General features: G+C 46.1%; 1 protein-coding gene across 4 annotated transcripts in view; it reads right to left on the bottom strand.

The window, feature by feature from the left end:
* DOCK4 (dedicator of cytokinesis 4) overlaps positions 1 to 26,640 on the bottom strand; it is a 2,129,281-nt gene that overhangs the window by 1,366,113 nt on the left and 736,528 nt on the right. For all 4 annotated transcript variants that reach the window (XM_069627915.1, XM_069627916.1, XM_069627917.1 and 1 more), the window contains exon 13: positions 24,300 to 24,425. In XM_069627915.1, the coding sequence (XP_069484016.1) occupies positions 24,300 to 24,425 (126 nt within the window). The remainder of the gene's footprint in view (positions 1 to 24,299; positions 24,426 to 26,640) is intronic.

Here is a 26,640-nt window from a genome sequence, read left to right as displayed (position 1 = left end):
GATTCAGAAAAAAATAAATAAGTAAATAACTAAGTGCATTTACTGTGGAAGCCACAGAACAGGTTTTCCTGCTTGGCTTCAAAGGACATTTGCTTGCTGGGAACAGGATTTGCCTTCCCCCCAAAGGGACCGGCCCCTTTGAAACTATGAATGGACCAAGAGAAAGCATCTCACACGCTCGTCAGACTTTGTGACTGGGCTTGAGCCTGGTACAATAGAGTTCCAGGACACTTAGCTGTGAAATTGCAAGTAACAACTCCCCTCAAATTCAACTGGGGGGCTTCAAAGCCAACTCCAGAGCAGCCTTGGAAATGATGCACTTATTTGGGAGACAATGCTGGCCATCTGGCTCAAAAGACTATTTTAATTAATAAACTTTAAGGCTGTTATTGCTGCAACCGGACAACGCAGTAATGCAAGAGTTTTACAGTTTAAATGCAATTTTTGTGGCTTTAAATTAAGACGTGGTAGCCTTCACTAGCATGTTGGGGACGGAAATGATGGAAAATTGTATATTCTGAGTGTATATGGTGCCATTTTGAAATTCAATACTAACATGCCTTATGATAATATGTACACATTTATCAAGGTATAGAATTGTAAGTGAAATATTTCCCACTAAAAAGTGCAGAAGATTATTAGAAGGATGAAACAATGTCGTACAAACCTGGGAGTTGGACTGCCATGCCCTGTGTGGAATATGCAATTTGCCTATGTGATTTGCAAAAGTGCCACAACTGTGAAAATGTGCGATTTATGGCAGAACTGATTTTTGGCAAAAATGACAGTGGGATGGCTCTGTACCTCACAAAACACACCACATAAAACTCAGTCCCCTCCTCCATCCCAATCTGCTTCCAGGGAGAAGGCAACATGACATAGGATGACCTATCCGATTCTTTGGGGTAGGTCTAGCTTAGTTCTGCCCCACAGTAAACCCTGTGATGTCACCCGCCTTATAAAAGGGGGAAGCTCACAGAGACACACACTCTTCTGAATTTTCCAGCTGCTGCGTATACAGACATTTCATATTCATCCTGCAGATTCCAGATCGACTGTCAGGCCAGAGCATAGCTGACCCTATCCAGGCAGAACTACCCTTCAGAACTAAACCCCATACCAAAATCCCACTAACTCAGGGAGAAAGGGGGAAAAGCTATGGTACCCTTTTGGAGTATATTGTGTGACCAGACCAGCCTTTTGCCCCACTACCTGCATGCCGCTGTGACGTGACCAGACAGGCCCAGCTGTTTTCTGAGAGTCCTGCCATGGTGCTGTGACCAGATCCCTTGAGTCCAGAAACCTGGTTGGGTGTTCCACATCACAAACTCCAGCGCTGATTGCAAGTATCTCCCCATCCCATAACAACACATAGCCAACCCTATCCTGATACCCTGTCTTGGTTCCACCATCTCAGTAATCCCATCCATACCCTGATAACTTGTTTAAGCTAGTCCTGTGTATCCTGTTTCTTAATTTCATGTGTTGGCACCATTCTTTCCCATCCCTTTAGTCTATTGCATAAATCCGTAGTCATATTTTGAGTAAATTAATTAATTTCCACATAAAGAGATACTCCGCGTGAAGGGGGTTAAGACTGCCACTTAACCCGCTTCATGGGCAGCGTTATCTTCTTGATAATCTAGTTACAAAGATATAGTTGTAGTAGCACTTGTCCTTGCTTCACAAACCGATTTTCTCTGTTAACTGCTTTTATTTTCCCAAAACCGAATTTCCTTTCACATTGAAAATCTCATTCAGTTCTTCAGCTAGAGTCACTCTTTCACTTTCCTACTATCCCATCATGTGCATCTATCACCCAGCATAAAAGACGTATTTCGATTCTGTCTATTTCACCCTTTTTTTCCACATCTTTTTGACATTGAAAACTGTAAAAAGAGGAAAATGAAACTTTCCAACGTGTGATTTTGGCTGCACTGTGTTCTTACTTTCAATTTTTTAACTGTATGCCCTTTGCCGATACCTTGCCTTGTAGTTGCTAGTGTTCTTACATCGCTGATACTGTATCACTCATATTTACCCCATTTATTCAACCACACATGTAAATTAATTATTTATGCAATTTGTTGCCACATTGTAATTATCACCCCATTGGTGATTGCTGCACGATATTAAAATTGTGTGATTTTCTTTGAATCAAAATAAATAAATATTGTATTCCCACCAACCGGCCTGGTTCATGGTCCATTGGGACCCAGGGTATTTGTAAAAGGGGGTGTGAGACTGGTTGGGTACCAGCTCAATCCGAATTCTAGGAAATAAAGAAAAAGTATTCTAATTGAGCGATACATCCTAGGCTTAGGGCAAGAGTCCTGGTCCGGAGTGTGGCGCCCGATTAGAATCCTTAACAATACTTGCAGCACAAATAGCACCCATGCTACACTGGGCAGAGGGCAATCCAGGAAAGGATGGTGCCAAGTAGAACAAGGGACAACCATAATACCAATAAGCATGCCCCCTTTTATGGGACGGAAGGCTTGGGAGGCTAGAGGGCAATTGTTGCAGTCCACCCAAAACACCTTACAAGGATGGGATCAGACAATGCGAATGAAGGGGCTGACCCCATGCCTTGGTCCCTATATCCCGATGGGTTTTAATAAATTCTCCCCAGGCTGGAGCAAAGTATTTGGAACAAATGGGGAGGGCGCTCGGCCCCTAGACTGATAGATTTTTACCATGGGTGGGAGCCACCCTGTTTTGAAGACTGCAAGACTAGGTTCCACGTGGGAGAGGGAGAACGTTATAGATATGTCCAGATTAGATATTGGATAACCCACAAGGCAGTAAAAGAAGCTGGCAGACGGACACTGATAGGGCTAGAAATCACAAAGAAAGAGGGTGGGGCAAAAAAGGGTGTTTCACAACTATATTCCCTACTAGACAATGATCAGATGAACGATAGACTACTTTATATGGATAGGTGGGAGAAAGACCTGGATATAGAAATCTCAGAAGAGGTATCAGGACAAATCTGGGCTCAAGCACATAGGGCCTCCAAATGTACAGCCATTAAAGAGTCATCATTCAAAATCTGCTACAGATGGTACCTAACCCACCAGCGCTTAAACAAGATGAAACCAGAATTGTCTCCCCTCTGCGGGAGGAAATGCGGGCGCTCTGGGGGATCTGGGCCATATGTGGTGGTCACGCCCAAAGACGCAATTTTACTGGAAGGATATATTGGCACACATTAAGGAGATTGCAGTTGCTGAACTACCAAACTCACTGCTGGCGGTGCTGCTAGGGGCAACAGCCGAAGAGGCCTGCTCGGCTAGTGGACCTTGAGCGACATTAATCACACACTTACTAGCAGTAGCCAGGATGACATTAGCCCAAGCATGGAAAACTGAGGAGGGCCTGTTAATAGCATGATGGTGGGTGAAGGTATGGGGGGGTATTGTTCATGGAAAATGTTGGTGCTCTGGCTACAGGGACTTACCAAAAATATCTCTCGGTCTCTCCCCTTTCATGAATTTTGTACGAGACAGAGAACAACAGTATGTTAGACCTAATATGCTTAAGAACCTGTCAGTCTTGTGAGAATAACAGAGACACTTTACATGACCAATAGGAGGCTGAATACTGAGGTGCCCGATAATCTATCTGAGGTCATCCTACTTTCTTTATGTTAAATACAGGGGGGGGGGGTGGGATTTGTTATATGTTTATAAAAGACATCATCACTAAGAGACAATGGCTAGAAATGTATAAGACTGGGCCGACATAGAAGAACTATTAGCTGAGATCAGACCACATTAAGCCATAGCCACAGTTTTATGCTTGCGAACTCTGGTAATGATGCATAATAAATAAAGATTTTCATAAAACACGTTATGGGCATGGACCAAAATGTGTCATCTACTGGGGAGAGGCAGCTCTTCACACCAAGATTCGATATATTGCATACAAAAAGGATAGACTTCTCGTTTGATGAGGACATGTGTAGTTTATGGAGCTGTTATGGTATCGATAAATGGTACCACATGATACAAGGGAGAGAGTTTGCCTCAATTTCTCCCCACTGGCATGCTAGAGGTAATAAGCATCACACAAAGCAGCAACTATACTAATATCTAGACTGAACAAATGCAAACAGGTATATATACAATACAATGAGTACACTGCTATCCGTAAATGGCGGGCAGATATACCAAACGATCTTACGAATCAGCATTAGTTACAAATGTGCACGTTCACACATCTCGATCAACTCAGACTATGGGCCTCATTACAAATCAGGCGGTCCGGAAATAACGGTGGCGGTAAAACCGCCGCGACCGTTGTTTCCGGACCGCCTGATCCCGACTCCTGCAGGCGAAAGGCGGACGAGGAAACACCGGCAGCATTACGAGATGCTGCCGGTGTTTCCATGATCCCCATTCTCATTGAGTCCAATAGGACTCAATGGGAATGGGGATTAACACCATTCCGCCTCCGTGATTCCCGGAAAACCGGGGTTGTAATGCCCCGGTAATTCCGGGAACCATGGAGGCTGAATGGTAATACTAGTCCGGCGGTAACCAGGTGGTTTTACCGCCTCGGTTACCGCCAGACTCGTAATGAGGCCCTATGTCTCATAAACCACCGATTACTACATCGCACCTATTACACGACAACTCAACTACATAGAGTTGACAATGCACAATGGGGGGAGTGTCTAAAATGTAAATATCCAACAACAAACTTTTATGGGGTGGACATGTCCCGAGGTCCAGAAATACTGGGGATGTCTTAGTTACTTACCTGTAACTGTATTTCTCCAGCATTGTTATCTTTCATAGATTCACATGCTTGAATATTCCCTGTTGTCAGAGCGGGAATTCTCAGTGATTTAAAAAAAAAATATATATATATATATCAAATATATATATATATATATATATATATATATATATATATATATATATATATATATATTACACAGCCACAGTAATGGATGTGTAGTTATGGTTAAGTTGCTGTTTCCATAGGAAGAGCATTTTTTGGGCGGCTTATAACTCCGCTCCCCCTGGACGAATCCTCACCAAAGTTTGCAATAGTATATGGGGTACTCTGAATTTTTTTGCAAAGTTTGGAGATGTTTGGTCCAGGGGGAGCAAAGTTATAGGGGGGTTCCAAAACAACTGAATGGGGGAAAAACCTTGCGCACGCCTACAGCCCAAACCGCTGGACGGATTGTCAACAATGTTGTGGCAGGGGCAGGGGCTTGGTCCCGAAAGCGTTCTTTTGTGAATTTGGTGCCAATACGTCCAGTAGTTTCCTTTAAAACGACTCAAAAATATGTCTTAAAAAAATAGTGATATCTATGTCCGCTCCGCGGTCACACTTCCCTGTTCGCTCCGCGGACAAGATATTGATTGGCCAGGGGGGTGGCGTCATGACCGCGGACACGCGACGTCTTCGCCGATTGGCTACAACGAGCCGTGATGTGCGTCAGAATGTGTGGATGCGCCCGACATCTTTGATCCGAAGACTGCGCTGTATCGCCACCAGAGGCGAAATGCTGTTTCGGAAACTGTTTTGCTCTCCTACAGCGCGTGGGGAGGATCACAGAGTAAGAGATGGGTTAAATATTGTACTTGTTTGGGCGGCAGGTGGTAATGATGTATTCTCCATGCAAAATGGTGTTTGAGAAATTCTTCTGACCACCTACAGTGCTTGGAGAGGTTCAGAGCGTAAGAGATGACTGAAATACTGTACTTGTTTGGGCGGCAACTGTTAATGATGTATTCTCCATTGCCGCCTTGTTCAGGACATGTGTACATGCAGAAAATGAGGGGTATAATAAGGGAAATTTTTCAGTCTGTGCTGTGTAGAGGCACCTTGAAAATGTTCGAAGGACACGCGCGGTGTCATCAATGACATTTGTGATGTCATCTTTGATGTCCTGGGTGTTACTATTAGCAGTGCACAGTGGTGCGGGCAGTTATGGTTGCTTAGCGTACCATAACTAGCAAATTTCAGGGGTTTTTTGGTTTTACTGCGAACCATAATGTCATGTTTGTAAATTTGTTTTCAGTGAATTTGACAGGTTTTTAGTAGCGCAACTTAACCATAACGTCCCCTTAACAATGTTTTTTTAGTGATGAACAAGTTACTTACCAACTGGTAACGTTCTTTCGATTGGATGTTCCTCCAATGTATTCCTCATCTTAGATGTATTCCATCCAGCTTTGCTGCTCTTCGGAAATTTTTTCGGCAAAGGGTGCCGTGCAGCGAGTCGATGGCCCCTCGAAGGCCGCCGTCGAGGGTGACGTCATCGGGTGTATAAGTAGCACGCGCGTCTGTTGGCCTCAGTTCTGTTTTTCCCCCTTTTCATCTTAGATCTTGTACTGTGTAGATTGTGCCGGCAGACAGGTATGAGCCTTGCGAGATTTGAGATGGCAATAACCCGGAAAAATCTACAGAGGGGTAGGCTGGGAGGGCGATGAGGAATACGTTGGAGGAACATCCAATCGAAAGAACGTTACCAGTTGTTAAGTAACTTGGTCTTCGAGTGGATTGTGTCCTCCAACGTATTCCTCATCTTAGATAGTCTCCCAAAGCAGTATGGACAATTCCTCTGGAGGAGGGGGTAGATTTTTCGATACTCTTAGATGGCTGAGTATAGTACTGCTTTTCCAAAAGCTAGCTCCCTAGAGTGGGAAGCATCCAGGTTATAGAATTTTGAGAAGGTTTGTAGCGAAGACCAAGTTGCTGCTTCACAAAAGGATCTTATTGGAACACCTCTTTGAAGGGCCATGGAGGAGGCGATGCCTCTGGTGGAATGAGCCCTTAACCCTTCCGAGGGTCTTTTTGAGCTAGTCTGTAGCATTCTGAAATGCAAAGCACAATCCAGCGTGAAATTGTCTGTTTTGTCACCGATTGACCCAGTTTCCTTCCTGTGTAACCTATAAACAGCTGGTTGCCCACTCTAAGTCTGGAAAGTCTAGAGATGTAAAAGCTTAAAGCTCTTTTCAGGTCCAACCTGTGTAATCTTTCCTCCTCCTTCGAAGGATGGGGTGGAGGATAGAATGCGGGTAAGACAATTTTCTGACAAATGAAAATCAGATATTACTTTCGGTAAAAATGATGGTTTTACCCTCAACACAACTCTGTCCTTATGGAACACAGTATAGGGTGGCCCAGAAGACAGTGCCTGCAATTCGCTCACTCTTCTTGCTGATGTTAGAGCAACCAAGAAGGCTGTTTTCCACGTTAGTAATCTTAATGGACACGTGTGCATAGGCTCAAAAGGAGCACACATCAAGAATTTTAGGACTAAATTTAGATCCCAAATCGGTAATTGAAATGGGTGAGGAGGAAACACATTATTGAGCCCTTTTAAGAATTGTATTATCAAAGGAATTTTGAAGTAGGAGCATTCTTCTGATGAGCACTTGAAAATGGAAAGCGCCGCAAGTTAACCTTTTATTGTTCCAATATTCAGACCTCTATGTGCTAGGGTCAGAAGTTGATAATACTTACGGAATAGAACATAGAAAAGGATCGACATTCTTTTCTCTGCGCCAGTTGCAAAACTTTTTCCAACGGCAACGGTATAGAGACTTTGTTGCTGGTCTTCTTGCCGAAAGCAACACCTCCATAACGTCATCTGGAAGGTTCCAATCCCTGTATCTCAGCCTTTCAGATACCAAGCATGAAGGTTGAGCATTTTGACCTCTGGATGGAGAACCTGACCTTCCATTTGAGAGAGAAGGTTCTCTCTCTGAGGAAGACGTACTGGAGGGCAGATGTACATGTCTAGAAGGTCCGGGTACCACGTTCTCCTGGCCCAATCCGGGGCAATAAGGATCATGCGGCTCCAAAACCTTCTCAGCCCCCTGATGACCTGAGGAATGACGGGAATCAGAGGGAACGCGTACAATAGTGGGAAATTCCACTCCACCACGAACGTGTCCCCCGGGGCTCCTCTCGGGGGAAATTCCCTTGAGCAATACCTTTCGCATTTTCGGTTGATTCTGGTTGCAAACAGGTCTACTTGAGGGGTTCCCCAAAAGGCGAAGATCTCTTAAATTACTTCCTGAGCCAGTTTCCATTTGTGGGATACCGTGCTGCCTGCTCAGAGCATCTGCCGTCATATTCTCTTCCCCGGCTAGATGAATTGCCGTTAAAGAGATTCCCTCCTGAATCGCCCAATACCAGAGCTGCATTGCCTCTCTGCACAGGGGTAGTGACCCCACGCCTCCTCTTTTGTTTAGGTAGTGCATGGCCACTGTGTTGTCCGTCATTATCAGGACATTCTTTCCCCTGACAGATGGCAGGAAGGCCTTCAGCACTAGTCTGATTGCCCTCAGCTCTAAATGGTTGAAATGTAGTTACGACTATGATGGAGACCAACGACTGCTGAGTGTCAAATTGTTGGCATGAGCTCCACACCCCAGGAGTGAGGCATCCGTCACTACTGTGATCTCCGGCCATGGTTGCCAAAAAGGTTCTCCTTTTAGGATGTTCTCTGTACAGGTGCACCATAGAAGGTCTTGTCTGACCCTGTTCGGAATCTGAAGAAGATCTGTCATTTGACCAGAGAACTGGGACCACTGAGTCTTCAGGGCCCATTGAAGGGATCTCATCCTCAAGCGTGCCTCTGGTACCAGAAAGATGCAGGATGCCATGAGGCCGAGCAACCTTAAAAAGTCGTAAGCCTGGAGATTTTGGGCATTTTGGAATTTGGAAACCATCTGAAGAATGTCTTGAGCCCTCGACTTGGGAGGCGAGCTCTTTCCCAAGGATGTGTCTAATATAGCTCCTACGTACTGAAGCTGTTGGGAAGGTGTCATCTGTGACTTCTTGAAATATAGGGAGAAGCCCAGTTTGTGGAGGAAGTGGCAGGTGACTTTCAGATGATCCAGTGCTTGCTCGGCAGAGCACGCTCTGATCAACCAATCGTCCAGGTAGGGGTAGACATGAATCCCCCCTCTCCTGAGGTGCGCTGCTACCACTACCATTAACTTGGTGAAGACCCTCGGGGCAGAGGTCAACTCGAATGGCAGGACTCGAAACTGATAGTGTGAGTCGCCAACTACCAACCTCAGGTATTTTCTGTGTTTGAGATGAAATGTCACATGAAAATAAGCATCCTGGAGGTCCAATGACACCAACCAGTGCTGGAGTTGAAGGGCCTGAAGGATCTGAGAAAGGGTAACCATCTTGAACTTGTCCTTCCTGAGGAACTTGTTCAAGTTTCTTAAGTCCAAGATGGGTCTCAGTCCTCCGTTCTTTTTGGGGATAAACAAATACGGGGAGTAGCAACCCTTGTTCCTCTCCGCTGCAGGTACTGGTTCTATAGCACCTTTCTCCAGCAGGGTTAGAACTTCCTGCTGTAGGAGCGGGTTTGAAAGTTTCAACGGGTGTCTCCCTGGTGGATTGCTTTGAGGTTGCTTTAGAAAAGGAAGGCAATAGCCTTGGGCTATTATTTCTAGAGCCCAAACATCTGATGTAATGGCTCGCCATTCTTGCAGATGCTGCGAGAGCCTGCCTCCTACATTTGTTTTGTGGTGCAAGTCCTCAAAGTGGTTTTGTGGCGGATGTTGCAGCTGCTGATGGCACGTTTTCCTCGTCCACCACGAGTGGCCTTTTTTTGGCCCCTGTGACTGGCCATTCCTCTCGTCTTCCCGTATGAGGTGTAATAACGATAGGATCGTCCCCTCCATGATTGCCCTTGCGCACGAAAAGGCTGAGGTTGCCTAATAGCAGCTCCTAAGGATTTTGCTGCTGCTTTTGAGGTCTGCAACCTCTCAAGGCTCTTGTCAGCCTTGTTGCCAAAAAGGTGAGACCCGTCAAAAGGCATGTTCAGGAGGCGGTTCTGTACATCCAGTGCAATACCCGACTTCCGTAACCACGCAAACCTGCACATTACCGTGCTAGTGCCCATGAACCTGCTTATACTATCTGCAGAGTCCAATCCAGATTGAAGGGATTCCTGCATGGCCTCCTTTCCATCTCTAACGATGGCTAGGAAACCTTCCCTTTCTTCCCCTTATGGTATGTGCTCCGCCGCCATTGCGATGCACTCCCATAGAGTGTACGGAAACTTTGCCAAGACACATGTGGAGTTGGCAGATTTTAATGCGATGCTCCCGGCTGAAAATACCTTCCGTGCCCAACCATCCACACGCTTATCGTCCCTGTCTGGAGGGATAGACGGGTACGCAAGTTTGTTGGAAGCTGTGGCTGCCTGTTTGACCAAACTCTCGGGAGTTGGATGTTTTGCTAGATAGCCGGGGTCGCTACTGGCTGGGTGGTATTTTGATGCGAGGGATTTATTTACCGGAGGAATAGAATCCGAGTTTCCCAATTCTTGGCCGCCCTGTTTTGGAAGGCTACATGAAAAGGTAGTACTGGGTCTTCAGTGGGACCATGGTCCAATATGTCTGTTAAATCGTCCTGGACGAATTAGGCTGGTGGTCTAGCCCATCCCAAGTAATCTATCACCATGGTCATTAACTGACGGTAAGATGGACTGGCATGCTCTCCTGGATCTGTTCTACCGAAGTCATTCTCAGGAGAGGTGTCAATGCCACTTGCATTGTGTAAAAACTCCACCAAATCCCTCATTCTGCTTTCCTCTGAGATCAAGCATTCTGGGACATTTGGGGTTCCATACTCCAATCCAAAAGGTACATTTTCCTCCTCTGATCTCTCCTGTTCCTCAAAAATTGAAGTCAAGGATTTGAAAACCTCCTTCCTAGGGAGAGGCTTGAAAACCTTCTCTGGAAGAGGTGTAGTACGAGGCTCTGAAGGAATTACATGTTTTTTAACTTTTTCCTTCTCTTTTTCTGGCTGCCCTGGCTTGGTTGGAGTCTTTGGCGCCGAGGGTTTTGGCGTCGACGTCGATAAAGGCGTCGACGGCGTCGATGACATAGTGGTCGTCGACAGGGTCTGCTTCGAGGGCGTCCAGGCGGTCTTCGACGGTTTTCCCTTCGAGGTGTGATAGGTCTCAGACGGCGTTGGTGACCTCAAGCGATCGACTCGACTCGAGCTTGTATCGCTCGGCGTCCTGGAAGGTTCCCTATCCTTCCTTTTACGATCACCCGGGCTCGAGGGCGTGCGAGTGTCGGAGCGATGACGCTCCCGGCCGGCTTCCGAAGAAGGCACGGACCGAGGCTTCGCCTTCTCAAACACCTCCATCATTTTGACCCTGAATGCTTCCCACTCTTCGGTAGACGAATGTTTTGTGGGGCATTTCATTTTCGGAGACTCGTCTGACGACGAGGTGGAGGGAGACCTATGGCGTCGTTTCTTCGACTTTTTCGACGAAGACGACGAGCGATGAGAATCGCTTCGGGATCTAGATCGATGCCTTTCACGTCGAGGAGATTTTTCCCCATGGGGTCTCGACTCGACACTAGAGGCTTTTTGATCCTTCCGACCTACTGTAGCTTTCCTCTCCTTTCTTGCAAGGCCTTCCCCGTCATCGCCTGACACTTCGAACAAGCCCCCATGTCGTGGCCTTCCCCGAGACATCACAAACACTCATCGATCATGGACCCGCACCTCATTTTTGAGCCGCACGACTTGCATTTCTTAAAACCCGATCTCGGGGTCATGGTCGGCGTCGATGACGAGGACATAATTACTTCTCGTTATATTATATTTCTTGACAGAACTCGAGGCGCGCCGAATGTCCGAAGCAACGTAACTGCGGAAAAACGGAACTGAGGCCAACAGGCGCCGCGCGTGCTACTTATACACCTGATGACGTCACCCTCAACGGAGGCTTCGAGGGACCATCGACTCGACGACAGACGCACGGCGCCCTCTGCCAAAAAAATTTCCGAAGAGCAGCAAAGCTGGATGGAATACATCTAAGATGAGGAATACGTTGGAGGACACAAACCACTCGAAATATATATATATATATATATATATATATACACACATTTACCCAAGATAAGGCAGAAAAGCCTTCACTGTATGGAGCTGCACTCCCAACAACCTGGAATAGTACCAATCCACGGCTACAATTTGCTGAAAGATGAGGCTTCGGGAACTTGAAAATAACTGCACTTGCAAAGATATGCAAAAATAGAAAAAAGTTTTATTTAATCATGGCAGTTAAAAACAAAAAGGCTTCCCAAGGTGTAAGAGGCTGACCGACGCGTTTCGCCACACTCCTGTGGCTTGTTCACGGTTACTCTTCCCAGTCATTGGAGCCCAGATTTTAAACACACCAAAACAGTTACTAAACAGTGAAAAGGGGACTTACTGGCTGCTTGCAAAGCAGGCAGCCATTTTAGAACGGGTTCAGTTCACTTTGTAATGCATAACATGGGAATAGATGCAGAGATGGAATTCCATACATAAATAAATACACATTTTATCTAAAATTACAGATTATATCCATAGTGGAATCTCAGCAATGCGCATATCTGGACACAGTACTGTTGTTTATGACAAAATAGAATAAAATACTGCTGCAGCCTATCTGAACATCATAAGAATTATTCATGCACAGTGCAACAATGAGAACAGACATATGTTGTCAATAAAAATACATTCTTATAAAATGGATTGCAATAAAGTGCTAGTGCCTCACTTTAAAATTGTGATCCTATTCATGATCTTTATAATAAAGAATAAAAATATTCCCTAAAATTGCCCATAAATCAGGGTATAATTAAATATCAAACAATATGTCTGTGCAACCTAAAATTTAATTGTAGCTTGATTACCCAAGTGGGAATATGAATATCATTAATTTAGGATAGTCAAACCTTTCCCAATACTCAGATAATTAATTCGGCCAGTAAGAGATAAGGTGCTTATGCCGAAAGTTTTAACAATGTGACGTTTTAGGATGCGGCAAACCTCGTCTAGCTGTGTCCTGATATACATCATGGAAAAAACATTTGTCATATTTCTTGGATAGTATGCTTTTTGCATTGATAAGTAAACAATAGAACTTCGATCCAAGGTCTTAGATTCTAATATCTATGTAATTCACGTAAAATAAGAAAGTGAATATGGAAAAAGGTGTGTATAAAAGGATCTGAAGCCCTTATATACACATTATTTCCCATAAGAAAAGGCACTAAGGATTGCCCATTATGTCTAAAGAGACATTCACTCGTGTAGTCCCTCCACCTCACTTTGGTCCATTATGACCGCAACCAATGAGGTGGCAGAGCTTAAGCGCCATCCCAGGCAGTCATCTTCAGATTTTGAGCCCTATAGTGACTACATATATGATGACTGCCGGACCTTGGAGCAGCCTCTCACGGGAGGCGGGTGGGCGCATGTGAATCTATGGAAGATACCAATGCTGGAGAAATATACAGGTAAGTAACTAAGACTGATCCAGCATTGGATCTTTCATAGATTCATAGATTCACATGCTTGAATAAAATATCAAGCAGTTAAGCATGCCAAAAAGGATTACACCATGAAGGTTAAACTTCAGCATCCATAGAGTATAGCAACTTAATATAAGCCACATATACCTAGGGAGGGCGGGAGAAATGGGCTGCTCCTACCTTAAACAAACAGGTGGCGGAGGACCGCCTGTCCGACTGCTGATTCCCTATTGGTGTCTTCTGTTAAGCAGTAATGCTTGGCGAATCTGTGTAGCGTGCTCCAGGTAGCCGCTCTAAATATGTCTTTTATCGCTACTCCTGTGTGGAAAGCGACAGACGCTGCTCTACCTCTGGTGGAGTGGGCTGTCAGAGGTCCAGGGAACAGGTCACCCCTGGACTGATGGCAATAGCTGATGCAATTTGTCACCCAGCGTGAGAGACCTTGTTTGGAGATGCACTGTCCTTTAGTGCGACCTGTGAATGCCACAAAAAGTTCTGGAGAGCTACAAAAATCTTTGGTTCTTTGTATGTAGCAATGAGTATCATCTGGCACGGTTGCTCTTTCATCCTGCGCAGCACTCGTGCTATCAACTGGGTTGTTGGGCATGCGTACAGGAACCGCCCTGTCCAAGTTATTGAGAATGTGTCCCCCAGTGATTGGGTCTCTGGTTATCTCAAGGCGAAGAGGGGGCATTTCGTGTTGCAGCTGGTGGTGAAGAAATCGATCTCCGGGTATCCCCAAATGCGGAAGATCCACAGAGTTTCTACTTTGTCTAACTCCCACTTGTGGGATGTCAAGTAATCCCTGCTTAATTTGTCTGCTAGGACAACGTCTATTTCTGGCAGGTGTTCTGCTTTCAACTGGACCTGAGCTTCTCTGGATAGGATCTCTGATCTTGTATCTCCCTGCTTGTTGGTATAGTGCATGGAGGTTGTATTGTCCATCTGTATTGTGACTACATGTCCTGCTAGTATGAATAAAAAGGCTTTCAGTGCCCAGCAGATTGTCTGAGCTCCAGGATGTTGATGTGGAGTCGAGACTCGTGGTTGACCACGTGCCCTTTGTTTGGAGTTCGGCTAGGTGTGCTCCCCAGTTGGATAGGGATGTGTCTGTCCTGAGGAGAAGTGTAGACGAGGGTGCCTGAAAAGGCATCCCTTGTGTTAGATTGTGTCGAGTTCCCCACCAGTCAAGTGCTTTCTGCAACACTGGTGGAAGTTGAACGACATCTTCCCACGACCCGCAGGCTTGAGTCCATTGTTGGTCCAGGTTCTCCTGTACTGGTCTCATCCTTACTCTGCAGTTGGGTATGAGGTATATACACAAGGACATCATGCCCAGGAGTGACTTGAAGGAACGTACCGGGGCTGTGCTATTGTCGAGAAACCACAAAATTAGTTTTAGCATTGTGGATATTCTGTCTGCAGAGTATAGCACTCTGGGGATGCAGGTGTTTAGTTCTGCTCCTAGGAAGAGTGCTGGTCTGGCTGGTACTGGGCAGGACTTGGTTTAGTTGATGGAAAAACCTAGAGTTTTGAGTAGATTCGTTGTCTTTGCGACCGCTATTGTTTCAAGGTTGTACGAGCATGCCTTTATTAGCCAGTCGTCTAGATGTGGAAAAACCTCAGTTCCTGTGTGTCTGAGATTCGCTGCCAGTGGTGATAGGCATTTGGTGAAGACCCTTGGTGCCATCTTTGGGCCGAAGGGATGGACGCGGAATTGAAAACACGCATTTCCCACTGCGAACCTGAGGAATCTTCTGTGTGCTGGATGGATGGGGATATGGAAGTACTAGTCTTCCAAATCCAGGGTTGTTAGAAAGTTGTTCTTGTTTAGCCATGGTAGCACATTTTGAAGGCATGTAATTTTGAATTGAGGAACTTGTTTAGCGCCCTTAAGTTCAATATTGGCCGCCACTGGCCGTTCTTCTTCTTGGTTAGGAAAAAACATGAGAGTAGAAACCTCTTCCTCTTTGGTTTACTAGTACTGGTACTGGTTCTATGGTTGCTTTTTGTAAGAGGTTGCGAATTTCCATTTTTATATGTTTCATCGAATGGATTTTGTATGGTAGAGGTTGAAGAGAGGGAGGTTGGTCTAAGAATTCGATTGTGTGTCCCTCACGTATGACTTGTAACACCCACTAGTATGATGTAATGTCTTGCCAAAAGTAGAAGTGTTGGCTTATCCTTCCACTGCGGTGAGGCCTGGAAGGGATGCACATGGATTGTCAGTTTTGTTTCGACTTGGTTTTCGAGTGGCCAGAACCACGCCTGCCTTATTTAGAGTTGTATCTGGCGGTGGATTGTTGAAATGTATTGTCCTGATACACACTGCTTTGTGTTCTTTGGCTGTACAACGGCCTGTTGTATCTCCTATATCTCGCAGGTGAGCCACAAAAAGACCAAAAGGGGCAGCGATCTTTATCTTTGTCCTTTAGTGAGCTAATAGCTCTGGCTGTGTCAGTGTCTGATTTAATACCTTTTAAATGGTCGTCATTTTTTGTTTGCCAAATAAATCTTGTCCGTCAAAGGGCATATCCAAGATTTGTGCCTGTACTTCTGGCCTAAAATTGGTTGCCTTCATCCAGGCCTGCCTTTTAAGGACTGTTCCATGGACCATTTGTCAACAACCTGATTCGGAGACATCTACAGCTGTGTCGGACATCTACAGCTGTGTCGGTCATGTGATCAGAGTTGGCTTCCCCATCGGTTATTATTGATTTTGCCTCTCCTCCTGAAACTCTGCCGGCAGATGTTTGGCTAGTTTTGACATACATAGCCAGAGTTCTGTAATAAGGCATTAGCTGCCCTGATAGTTAGAGGTGCCAATGACAAGACCTTTCTGCCCATGGCGTCGAGTTTTCGGCCTTCCTTGTCTGGTTGCACTCTAAGTGGTGACGAGGGGTTTGCAAACTTCTTTCGCGTAGCGACAGTGATGACTGAGTCGGGTTTGGTGTGTCCCCTTAGGCATAGAGGGGCTGTATCTAGAGCCTTATATTTCTTTTCTGGTCATGATACCAAGGCAGGTGTAGATAGAGGGGTAGAGAGAATCCTTACCCCTGCATCCCAAATCGTATCCAACAGTGTGATAGTTGTGAAAGTCCTCCTTCGTTTATCTCTGTGCTCGTAGAGCACCGACTTCTTTTCCTCTGAAGTCACTTGTATTTTGAAAAGGTCTGCTGCCTTGGCAATTATGGTGTGGAAAGAAACTAAGTCATCAGGAGGCGATATTTCCCCTGTGGAATCTCGCTTTCGTGGTTTTTCTATCACATTGTCATCCCATTCGCTATGCTGGTCTGGGGGGTCCTGTGTGATCTCTCCTTCCTCTGGTTCTTCTGTGTCCGTGAAGTCCCTGAATGAGTCCACCTGCCAATCCAAAACTGACACAGTGGAGGGTACCGTCGTTGGATCCCTTGATGGTGAAGTTCTCCTTGGTAGAGGTGTGAACCTTAGAGGTGAGACTCTTGTCGGTGAAGCACTGCACGATAGTGGTCTGTCCCTGGGCCTGTGCAGCGGCTCAGGAGATAGTGCATGTTTACGGGGTCTACTGTTAGTGGGAGAGCCCTTAGGCGTAGTGTGTTGAGGTGACCTGTCTCTTTGTGGAGACCTTGTGCCCACTGAGCTTGTGGATGCATCCCTATGTCTGGAAGCAGAGGGCCCCAAGAGTTGAGCTCTTTGCGTCTGTTGAACTCCTCTATGATTCACTGCATGGATTCCATCAGTGTAGGATCAAAAGGATCAGTGATAGCATACCATGGTAGACTATTTTCTTTCGGAGTATGAGTGAGCTGTTCACCCATATCTTCAATGTCAGAATATTATCTCGCAGAATAATAACTGGTAACTCCACCATATCCTTAATTGGTGATAACTGGATTGTTACAGGCTCTTTCTGTCCTCCTGTAGTGGAGGGGATTGTGTCCTTAAACTTATTTCTGGTTTCCCCAGTGGGTTTGCTGTTAACGAGACACTCATGGGCAGCTTTTCTGGTCTAATCTTTTCCGTAAACGCGAGTGTTGGTGGCTTTGTCGACAAGGGTTTCCTGGACGAATGATGCGTTGTTGGCTTCATCAACGAGAGTTTCGTGGACGAGTGATGTTTTTCCCTCGCCTTCCTTGGCGATTCTTTCGTCGTCGACGATTGGGGTGGAGTTGCTCGTCGACGAGGGCCTTTTTAACGTTGTCGTGGATGGGTTTTCCTTCGTGGACGGTTTGGGGGTCGACAAACTTTTGTTCCTACTACCGCTCGTTGATGGCGGTACCGTATATGGCTCTTCCCCCAGATGAAGGTTTAGATGCCGTTGCCTTACCTTTTGATGTTGTTTTTCCTTCATTATGATGGCTTTTTAGATCCACAGAGCTTAAGGAAGGCGTAAGGTAGCTTTTCTCAACCTTTGACCTCCTCTTGTGAGGTGGGGAGATTCCCCTTTCCACTGAAGAGGCCCTTCTCTTAGAAACGTGTCTCTCTGTTACCTTGTGAGATGTTATAGGGGCTGTTTTAGAAGATTCTTCATCCGAAGAGTGGCACTTGGGCTCCAGATGTAACAGCAGCTTTATGTGCCTGTCTTGCAGTGCCTTGTTGGTAAATGTTTTGCAGATCTCACATTGATGAATATCATGCAGATATAAACAGTAAATGCACTGTTCCTGGGGATCCCTCATGTACACCAACTTCTTCCTGCATTGGCTGCAATCTTTGAACAAAGAGGGCTTTTTGACAGTTCCTGTCTCCTCGGCCATGGTGCCAAGGTGGTCTTTACTCGACGAAAGAAGGTTGAATAATTGTCCTTTCTGAGCCCAGAAAGTCTCAGATGATAGTCTTTGACTAGATGAAATCGAAAAAGTGGAATTCAAGTTATAGCTTGAACAGCTAAATATGAACAAATAGATGAAAGCTCGGAGAGCTGAGAGGATTCCCCCTGTCAGTGAGACGCGGTGAAAAATCTGAAGATGGCTCCCTGGGGTGGAGCTTAAGCCCTGCCACCTCATTGGTTGGGTTCATAAAGGACCAAAGTGAGGTGGAGGGACTACACATGTGAATGTCTCATTAGACATCATGGGAAATCCTTATTGCCTTTTCCTATGGGAAATAATGTATATATATATATATATATATATATATATATATATATATAATTATTTTTTAAATCACAGAGGATTCCTGGTCTGATGATGGGGAATATTCAAGCATGTGAATCTATGAAAGATCCAATGCTGGAGAAATACTAGATACACTCAGACATATTATTGGCTGCTCCGTGCTTTGCTCTCTTAGGTGATGTTTACTGTGCTGTCTCCATGACCACCAGTCTGGCTTCAGAGCTGCCAGAAGCACGGAAACTGCTCTCCTGAACATCCGTGAAGATCTGCTCTCCAACCTTCACTCTAACATTCCCTCTGTCCTCATCCTCCTTGATCTCTCTTCTGCCTTCGACACGGTCAACCATACCATTCTGCTCAACCGTCTCCGTGAAAACCTGGGTATCACTGATCAGGCTCTGGCCTGGATGACCTCTTTCCTCTCAGATCGACCCTCCCAGGTCCAACTTGGGTCCTTCCTTTCATCTATCTTTCTCTCTACCTGTGGTGTTCCCCAGGGGTCTAACCTCTCGCAATGGCTTTTCAACCAATACCTGGCAACTCTCGCCCACTGCATTGCCACTTTCTGCTCAAATTTCCAGTGCTATGCTGACGACACAACTCATTTTCTTTTTTAAAAAAAAATATTTTTATTGGTTTGTTCAACCTTTAAAAAAAAACAGAAGACAAAACAAGCCAACACTTAACAATTCATTTTCAGGCTGCCCTCTGTCACCTCCTCTCCCTCTCTCATCTCCGATTGCCTAACTGCCATTCAAGATTGGTGTTCCGCCAATGATCTTTGTCTGAATGCCAGCAAGATGGAGATCCTCCTCATCGGCACACCGTCACCATCCTTTCCCCTCACTCTCTGGCCGGGCTCCCTTGGCCCTCCTCCTACCCCCACCTGCGAGGCTAAGAACCTCGAGGTCATCTTTGACTCCACCCTTTCCTTCTCCGCCCACATCTCTGAGGGCCCTAAAAAGTCAAATTTCCGACTGCACCTCCTCAGAGGTACCCTGCCTTTCCTCTCCTTCCCCCAGAAGCTCATGGTATCCCAAGCTCTGGTTCTCTCTAGCTTGGACTATTGTAACAGCCTCTTTCTAAATCTACCTGCCTCTACTCTCCGCCCTCTGCAACTAATCCAGAACAGGACTGCGAGACTTGTCCTTGGCCTCAAGCCCTGGGATCGTATCTCTCCAGCTCTGAAATCTCTCCACTGGCTCCCAGTGGATGCAAGGATTAAATTCAAAACCCTCTGCATTGTCCACAAAGCTTTCTGGGGCCTGGTTCCAAAATACCTTCAGCTATCCCTCTGCAAATACCTCCCCTCTCGAGCTCTTCGCTCCTCTAACTCCAACTCCCTCAGGGTCAGTCGTTTTGCAAAGAAACGAGCTGGGGGTAGATCTCTGTCTTCGGCTGGGGCCTCCCTCTGGAACAGCCTCCCTGCCACTCTAAAACTTGAGGAGAACCATCTCCGGTTCCGGAAGCACCTCAAGACCTTCCTCTTTTCTTCTGCCTTCGCTCCCGCTCTCCCCTGCTGATCTGTTCTCTCTTGGCACTGTGCACCTGGCCACCCTCTGTCCTTCGGGCCCAGGTACCTGCTCACCCTGTCACCGGGCCACCCCTTGCACTGGGGTCTGTATCTGTACCCATACAGCCCCCACTTTTTTTTCCTGCACTTATCAAACCTACCCTGTCTGCTGCCTTAAACCTAGCACTTGCAAATTGCTTGCTGCATTACCACAGTTTGTTGACTTTATTATTTATTTATTGTTATTTATCTGTTTCTCCTCTGCTTCGCACTTTCCACTTCTCCCTCCTTCCATGCACTTTTCCTCTCACCCTCTCCCATGCACTTGCATGCATTCTCAATGTCACTGGGCCTAGTAAGATCGCTGTTTTGTTCTCCCATGTTCCCCTCCCTTGCCTTGTCGCACTCTGAAACACTTGTGTACGAGTGCGACAGAAATAAAATATCAATCAATCAATCAATCAATTCATAGAGGAAGGGGAATGTAACACATTTATGAGAATAGCGCTGCTGTTAGCTAGTCAGAGGATCGAGATGGGCTGGATGTGAAGTAGGTGCCCCAAGGCATTCCGAATGGATGTCACATATGGTTTGGGGGTGCAAACTTGAAACTAATGTATGTAACATTGCTAACCCCAAAGACATTTGACGGGACCGTCATCGCTATTTGCACGCAACTGAAGGGGAAAGCAATGCCAACAAACGTGTCAGGTAACAAGAGCTTGACACATCTTGTGTGATCCCTATGACCTCAGGAGGACCTACCAAGGAGCAAAAATAGGAGCAGCCTTGACCAAGTCTTTTTATGTTTGGACTGTAGGATAATCCACTTGAGCCAAGTCACACAGGCCACAACTGCACCCAGTAGCCATCGGGGGAAGTTCTCCTCAAGTTTAGAGCCACATCAGCAAGGCATTGTGGGTATGCAAATTAGCCCAAATTCTAACCTTTTTCTGCAGGAAATTGCCTTTGTTTTACATGGCAGTGCTACTTTATGAATAACTTTGTCAACCCAAGACAGACGTTTTGCAAGGCTGCCAGACAATTATATACCTGGTTTCACCCTTATTAGGGATCATCAGTGCAGTATAGTCTTGCCTGTCTTGTGGTTGGAGCATTGGGTCAAGTTTACAATACACTAATAAAGTTATGATGGGTTTAAAAAGGCTGTTGGACTTGTAATCCAGGGTTCATGATTGTCAGCACCTACTTGGTCAGACGAGAAACTGTGTGTTGGCTAACTGCTGGTGTATGTCTTGATACTGGTTGAAAAATGAGAATAAAACCACGTTTAAAAAAAATGTGCGGTTCTCCAGATGTTTTGCACTATGATCCTTCACCATTGACTACACTGACTAGGGATGGTGGGAGTTGTAGTTGAAAACACAGGAAGAGCATGATTTCCCTGTGATACAAATTATTTTGCATTATAAAATACCAGTTCCTGCCTAACCGAGATACAACGTTATATTTCATACAAAACAGGTTGGGTTATTTCACACACTGTCTTCTGGGTATGATGACATCACAAAACCATTATGTATCTCTCTGTGTGAAGATGGTGAAGGCAGACCAGAATCTTATGTATTTTCCCTTGCCAGTCTCATTAAATTATCAAGGTTCAAGTGGAGAGCCTTCCCAGTTAGACATGCTTATGATCATTTGATGAAATGCATGTGCTGTCCAGCCCTGTAATCATTGTATGTGTGAACTAGCATCATTCTTGCTACATATATGTCACCTGTTTGTTGTGAGAAACCAGAGGATGTCTCGCATACTGATCCCCAGGGATTTATCATCCAGGTGGCCAGGACACGGCCATCGCCGTTGGATCAAGTTCCTGAGGGTGAGACGCAATATCCCCTTTCTTTTCAAACCTCTTCCACATCCTACTGTGCAAGATTTAAAGACTTTCCAGCTGCCCCCCCCCCACACCCCACCCCTTATCATGTAAACACTGAGACGAGGAACAGTGGGATCGGGAGGATAAAGATTACTGACAGAAAACTTTGTCAGACACAGAAAACAGACTCCTTCCTGTACCCAGCAGACTGTCCCAGTAATCAGGCCAGGCAAAGTCAGGCCTCCCTTCACAACTGCTCACACCTGGTCCCAAGTTAAAACTCCCAGGAAATATAAAAGGCTGGGCAGAAAACCACACTTTGATCGAGATGGGGATGGTGGAAGGTGCACGAAGCCAGAGGAAGACCAGAAGAGGTGCAGAGACCCTGGGAGACCTGGAGGAGAAAATCGCCCTGACACTGGGCCTGTGAGTCTAGGAGATACTGCACTGTACAGAGGGAGCTGTATCTCCAGAAGGCAAGTCCTAGGGCAGCTGGGGTTGCCTGGCAGTACCAACAACAGGACTACTCCCCTGGGCCAGACAGGCGAACCCAGGTCTGTGAGGGTCAGCAGGAGAGACCCTGGCCCCAGCAGAGTATCCCCTTTTAGCTCCTGCAGCTCCCAATGCCAAATGCCATTTTGGGGAGCTGAGAAGCCAGAGCAAAATCCTGACAGTGTATTCTGGGACTGCAAGTCACAAAACCTTTTCTTTTGAAAACTGTGAGGTGTGAGAGGAGACTCCAGCCAGGCGGAGGTAAGTCTTCCTTGTGAACCTTGGCAGAGGTGTCCGAGCCCGGAAGAGGGAGGCCCTTTTTGAACCTGGTGAACTTTATGAGAAGGATCCGAGCCTGGAAGAGGGAGACCCTTACGAACTTTTGTGAAAGAAACTCCAACAGTTCAGCACAGCCGGTGAGTCGGAGAAGACTGATAGTAAAACCGAACTGTGCTGGGCTCAAGGTTGCAGGTGGCAACCTTGTTGAACAAAGAACTTGAGTAATTGAACTTGAAAAAAACCTTAGTAAAAGGTTCAGACGCAGAGTGGTCCGGTGTCACAGGGACGCTCATTCGAAGGACTCTGAAGCCTTTTTTGGGTTGTGTTGTTTTGTTGAAACTATGAAAACCAAGAGGCCATAGGAGAGGCTAGTGTCAAGTGTCAAGTGGTCCTACGAGGGTGAGGCAAAACCCCTCATACACTCAAAATTCTTTGACACATCAGAGAAAACTGATTGAACTGGGAAACTGGCGATTGTGAACTCGGCAGAGGGATGCCTGCGAGTTGAGGGTAAACAGTAATATGCCCAAGAACATTGTGATGACAAGTGTGAACCCGGCTGAGGGATGTCCACAATAGATAGTTGGTTAAAAAGACATTCAGACTGTTGAATGATAGGTGTTTGAGTGAAAGGCCGTAGTGAACCCGATTGAAGGAGGCTAGCGTTGCAAGAAGGATCGGAGCCCGGCTGAGGTGGATTCAAGGGGCGAAGAGTAATCGCCCAACGTGAAAGATTACCAAAGGATACTTTTGTTGTGTTTATTGTTTATGGTTCAGCAAGAGACTTTGCCAGAAAGATACTTGGCCCCAGAAGGTTCTGGCATCGTTGAAAGGAACTGTAACCTCGTGTTGGCGAGGCCCAGGAGTCTGCTGTGATCAAAGGTCCTGCCTTGTCCCGTGCTACTAACGTGGGGGAGGGAGACCCCTGGCTAAAAAATCCGGACATAATTTGTGAACACTTCTTAATTTTCTTGTGAACATTATCCCACACTCTTTTTGAAATTAGCTGTAAGGATAGGCAATATTTCCTTTTAAGTAAAAGGCCCTTTTATTTGACAAGACGCCACTAGGACTGCGTTGTTATTATTTGATGGTTCTAGCTTGCTCTCATCGTAGATTTAGGTTTAGATTAGGCGCTTATCTGACCCATTTTTACAGTTTAATAAACACCCTTGAACTGTTATCACTTGTGTCTGTCTTTACTGTTGTCCCCATGAGCCCCTTACAGTGTGTGCACCTCTAACTCCTAAATATTAGGCACATGCATGGTCCAGGATGCCTGCGGATGATGATGTGCAACTAATGCTACATAACAGCAGTAGCAATTATTCCGAAAAATATAAACTCAATAATTACAAGACTGATTATAAAAAAAGTAATACAACAATATACCTTGAAGAACCTGAGCAATTTTAATATTGTGCAGATTGCTTATTGAGACTTCATTAAGACCTGTGCACATGTTTTTCTGTGGTTTAATTAGATGTGTGTTGCGCAAGGCTGCAAATGTCACTGTGCACACCTGCGCCACTGTCTAAGACCCAGTGAGGATTGTGAGTGGATGTTCCACCCCATCAGAGCTAGCACACATTTCTACGGCATAGCACAAATGATATCTGTTCTGCAACTTAAAAATATACACTTTTTTTACACCTATTTCCTTTTTCTTCCCATCAATGAAAACGGTTATACAGCCTCTATCAGAAGCATACACAAAAACGCATTTCGTACAGAAAATGTTCAGATTTTATTTTACCTACCCGGCATGATAATATCGGAGAACCCAAGCTTTCTCGTAAGAGAGATCCCACGGGCAAACAGAGCCATGAACTCTCTCCGAATTTGTTCTATGTCTCCGTGCAGCAACTGGAAGGAAACTGCCAAACCTAGGAAGCAGGCGGGAGAAAATAAAAATAAGCAGTTAGTTTAACATTTAAGAATGAGACTGGTTGGTGCACATCTTCAACATCTACCTTATCTGCTTGACTGGAAGTAAAATGCAACTACAGGAAATAGTAACTTCCTTTCTTGTGACATTCTTCCCCCATTGTCTGCTGTCACAGCACACAAAATAGACAAACACAACTCAACTGAAAAGGGAATGCATATTTTAGAAAGGACAGGCACCGCTCCCATACCTTTCACCAACACACAATGGAGCTCATGTTCCTCAAAGTTGTAAATTGCACGGAGGGGACTTGTTACATTTGCACTTCAGTGCTAACAGGTTACCATCCATGCAGTTTCCATCATGTGCACTCCCAAGTTATTTTAAGTTACTCACTGTAGTGACTAACGTACTCCTAGTCCATAGTCCCCTTTAGCCCGTACTGTATGTGCATTACTTGCTAGGGACGGGAACAGACATTTTTTACTAGAAGAATCTGTTTTTCCCCTTTAAATGTAGCTGCGCACGGGGTGCGGACCTAGGAGCATGAGCTCCCGTGACTCCGCCCACCGGCCCCACGCCTCTGTCCCCTTTGACGCGTCGGCTATATTACAATTGCCTAATAACACAGTTTTTTTAAGGGGGGATAGTGGGACGTATGGAGGAAATGGACTATGGGCTTGGAGTACGTTAGCCACTACGGTGAATAACTTATAATTACTCCTACGTCCTGTCCCCTTTCCTCCATACTGTATGGGCGATTACCACTGATTGAAGCCCTGGGGAGGAGATACGTTGCAACTCCTAAGAAAACAAGTTTTTCAGGACCACTTGGCCAAATGCTGCATCTGATCTGGCACTGGCGTTCAAGCAATAGCGCTTGCAGAAGGCTGATGGGGAGGCTCAAGTGGCCGTCCTGCTGATTGTTTGCCATGGCACGTGTCACCTTGGCTCTGACTGCATGAGCGTGCATGTTTGATGGCAACTTCATGCGCTGCCTTTTGTAGGCTTCCTTCATGGCCAAACCCATCCATCGGGCTATCAAGGCCTTGGAGGACTGACTCTCCGAAAGTGATAAACAAGGCATCCGATTTGCAGAAGTCCTTCCTGCCTGTCCAGGTAGAATCTCAGCATTCTCCTGACGTCGAGACAATGCCAATGCAACACCCTTTCTGCTTCATTCTTCTGGTTTGGGAAGAAGGATGGAAGGACTATTTCTTTGTTGAGGTGAAACAATTACACAACCTTTGAGAGAAATGGGGTGCGTCGTAGCCCCACCTTGTCCTGATGGAAAGTGGTATATGACTCTGCTCCACCAGGGCCTGAATTTCACTGATCCTGCACGTCAAGGTAAGGCCCACCAAGAGCGTGGTCTTAATAGTGACCAATCTAATCTCTATGGATCCCATGCCTCAAACGGTTTATGGGCCAGGGTGCCCAGCACCATGTTGAGATCCCAGACCGGGTGTGGACGCTTGACAGTAAGTTACAACCTGGTTAGTCCTGCTAGATGCCATTTGACCACTGGGTTGGAGGTGGAGAAAACTTCATCACCAGAGTTTTTGTATGCACCTATGGCTGCCAGGTAGGTGCGGCACGTGTCAACTTGCACCCCCGAGTGTGCCAGATGTGCGGAGAAGGACAGCACAAGGTCTAGGGTGCACCCTAACGGGTCTACGCCATTTTCCTTGACCCAGTGGCAGAACATGGTCCATTTGATTCTGTATTGACACTTGGTTGCAGCGCCTCTTGTCTCTTGGATGATGTCCAAGTTGACCTGTGACAAATGGAGGTGCTGCAAGGTTACGTGTTCAGGAACCAGGCTGCTAGGGCTAAAGTCTCTGGGGAGGAATGGACTACCGACCCCCGCCCTCCCTTGCAGGGATAATGGTGGATCCGGCCCCACTGGGAGGGGAACTGGGGGTTGATTCGACTGTTGCAAAAGCTCTGATAACCATGATCTGGCAGGCCACCGTGGTGCTATCAAAACGAGACAGAGTCCATGCATCTCCCTGTGTATTAACATAGTTGGTGGGAATGTGTATGCCCACATGCCATCCCACTGAAGCAGCAGAGCATTCCCCAGTGAATCTCTGCCCCGTCCCATTCAGGACGTGAACTGGTGACACCTTCTGTTGAAGAGGGTGGGAAATAGATCTATCTGGGGATGACCCTACTTGTTGAAGATGTCCCCCAGGACCCTCTTGTTCAAT

This window comes from Ambystoma mexicanum, chromosome 12 (genome assembly GCF_040938575.1).
Source record: "Ambystoma mexicanum isolate Mex_15411 chromosome 12, UKY_AmexF1_1, whole genome shotgun sequence".
NCBI classification, from domain to species: domain Eukaryota; kingdom Metazoa; phylum Chordata; class Amphibia; order Caudata; family Ambystomatidae; genus Ambystoma; species Ambystoma mexicanum.
Note: the sequence above shows the minus strand (reverse complement) of the source record. Positions and strands in the feature narration are given on the sequence as shown.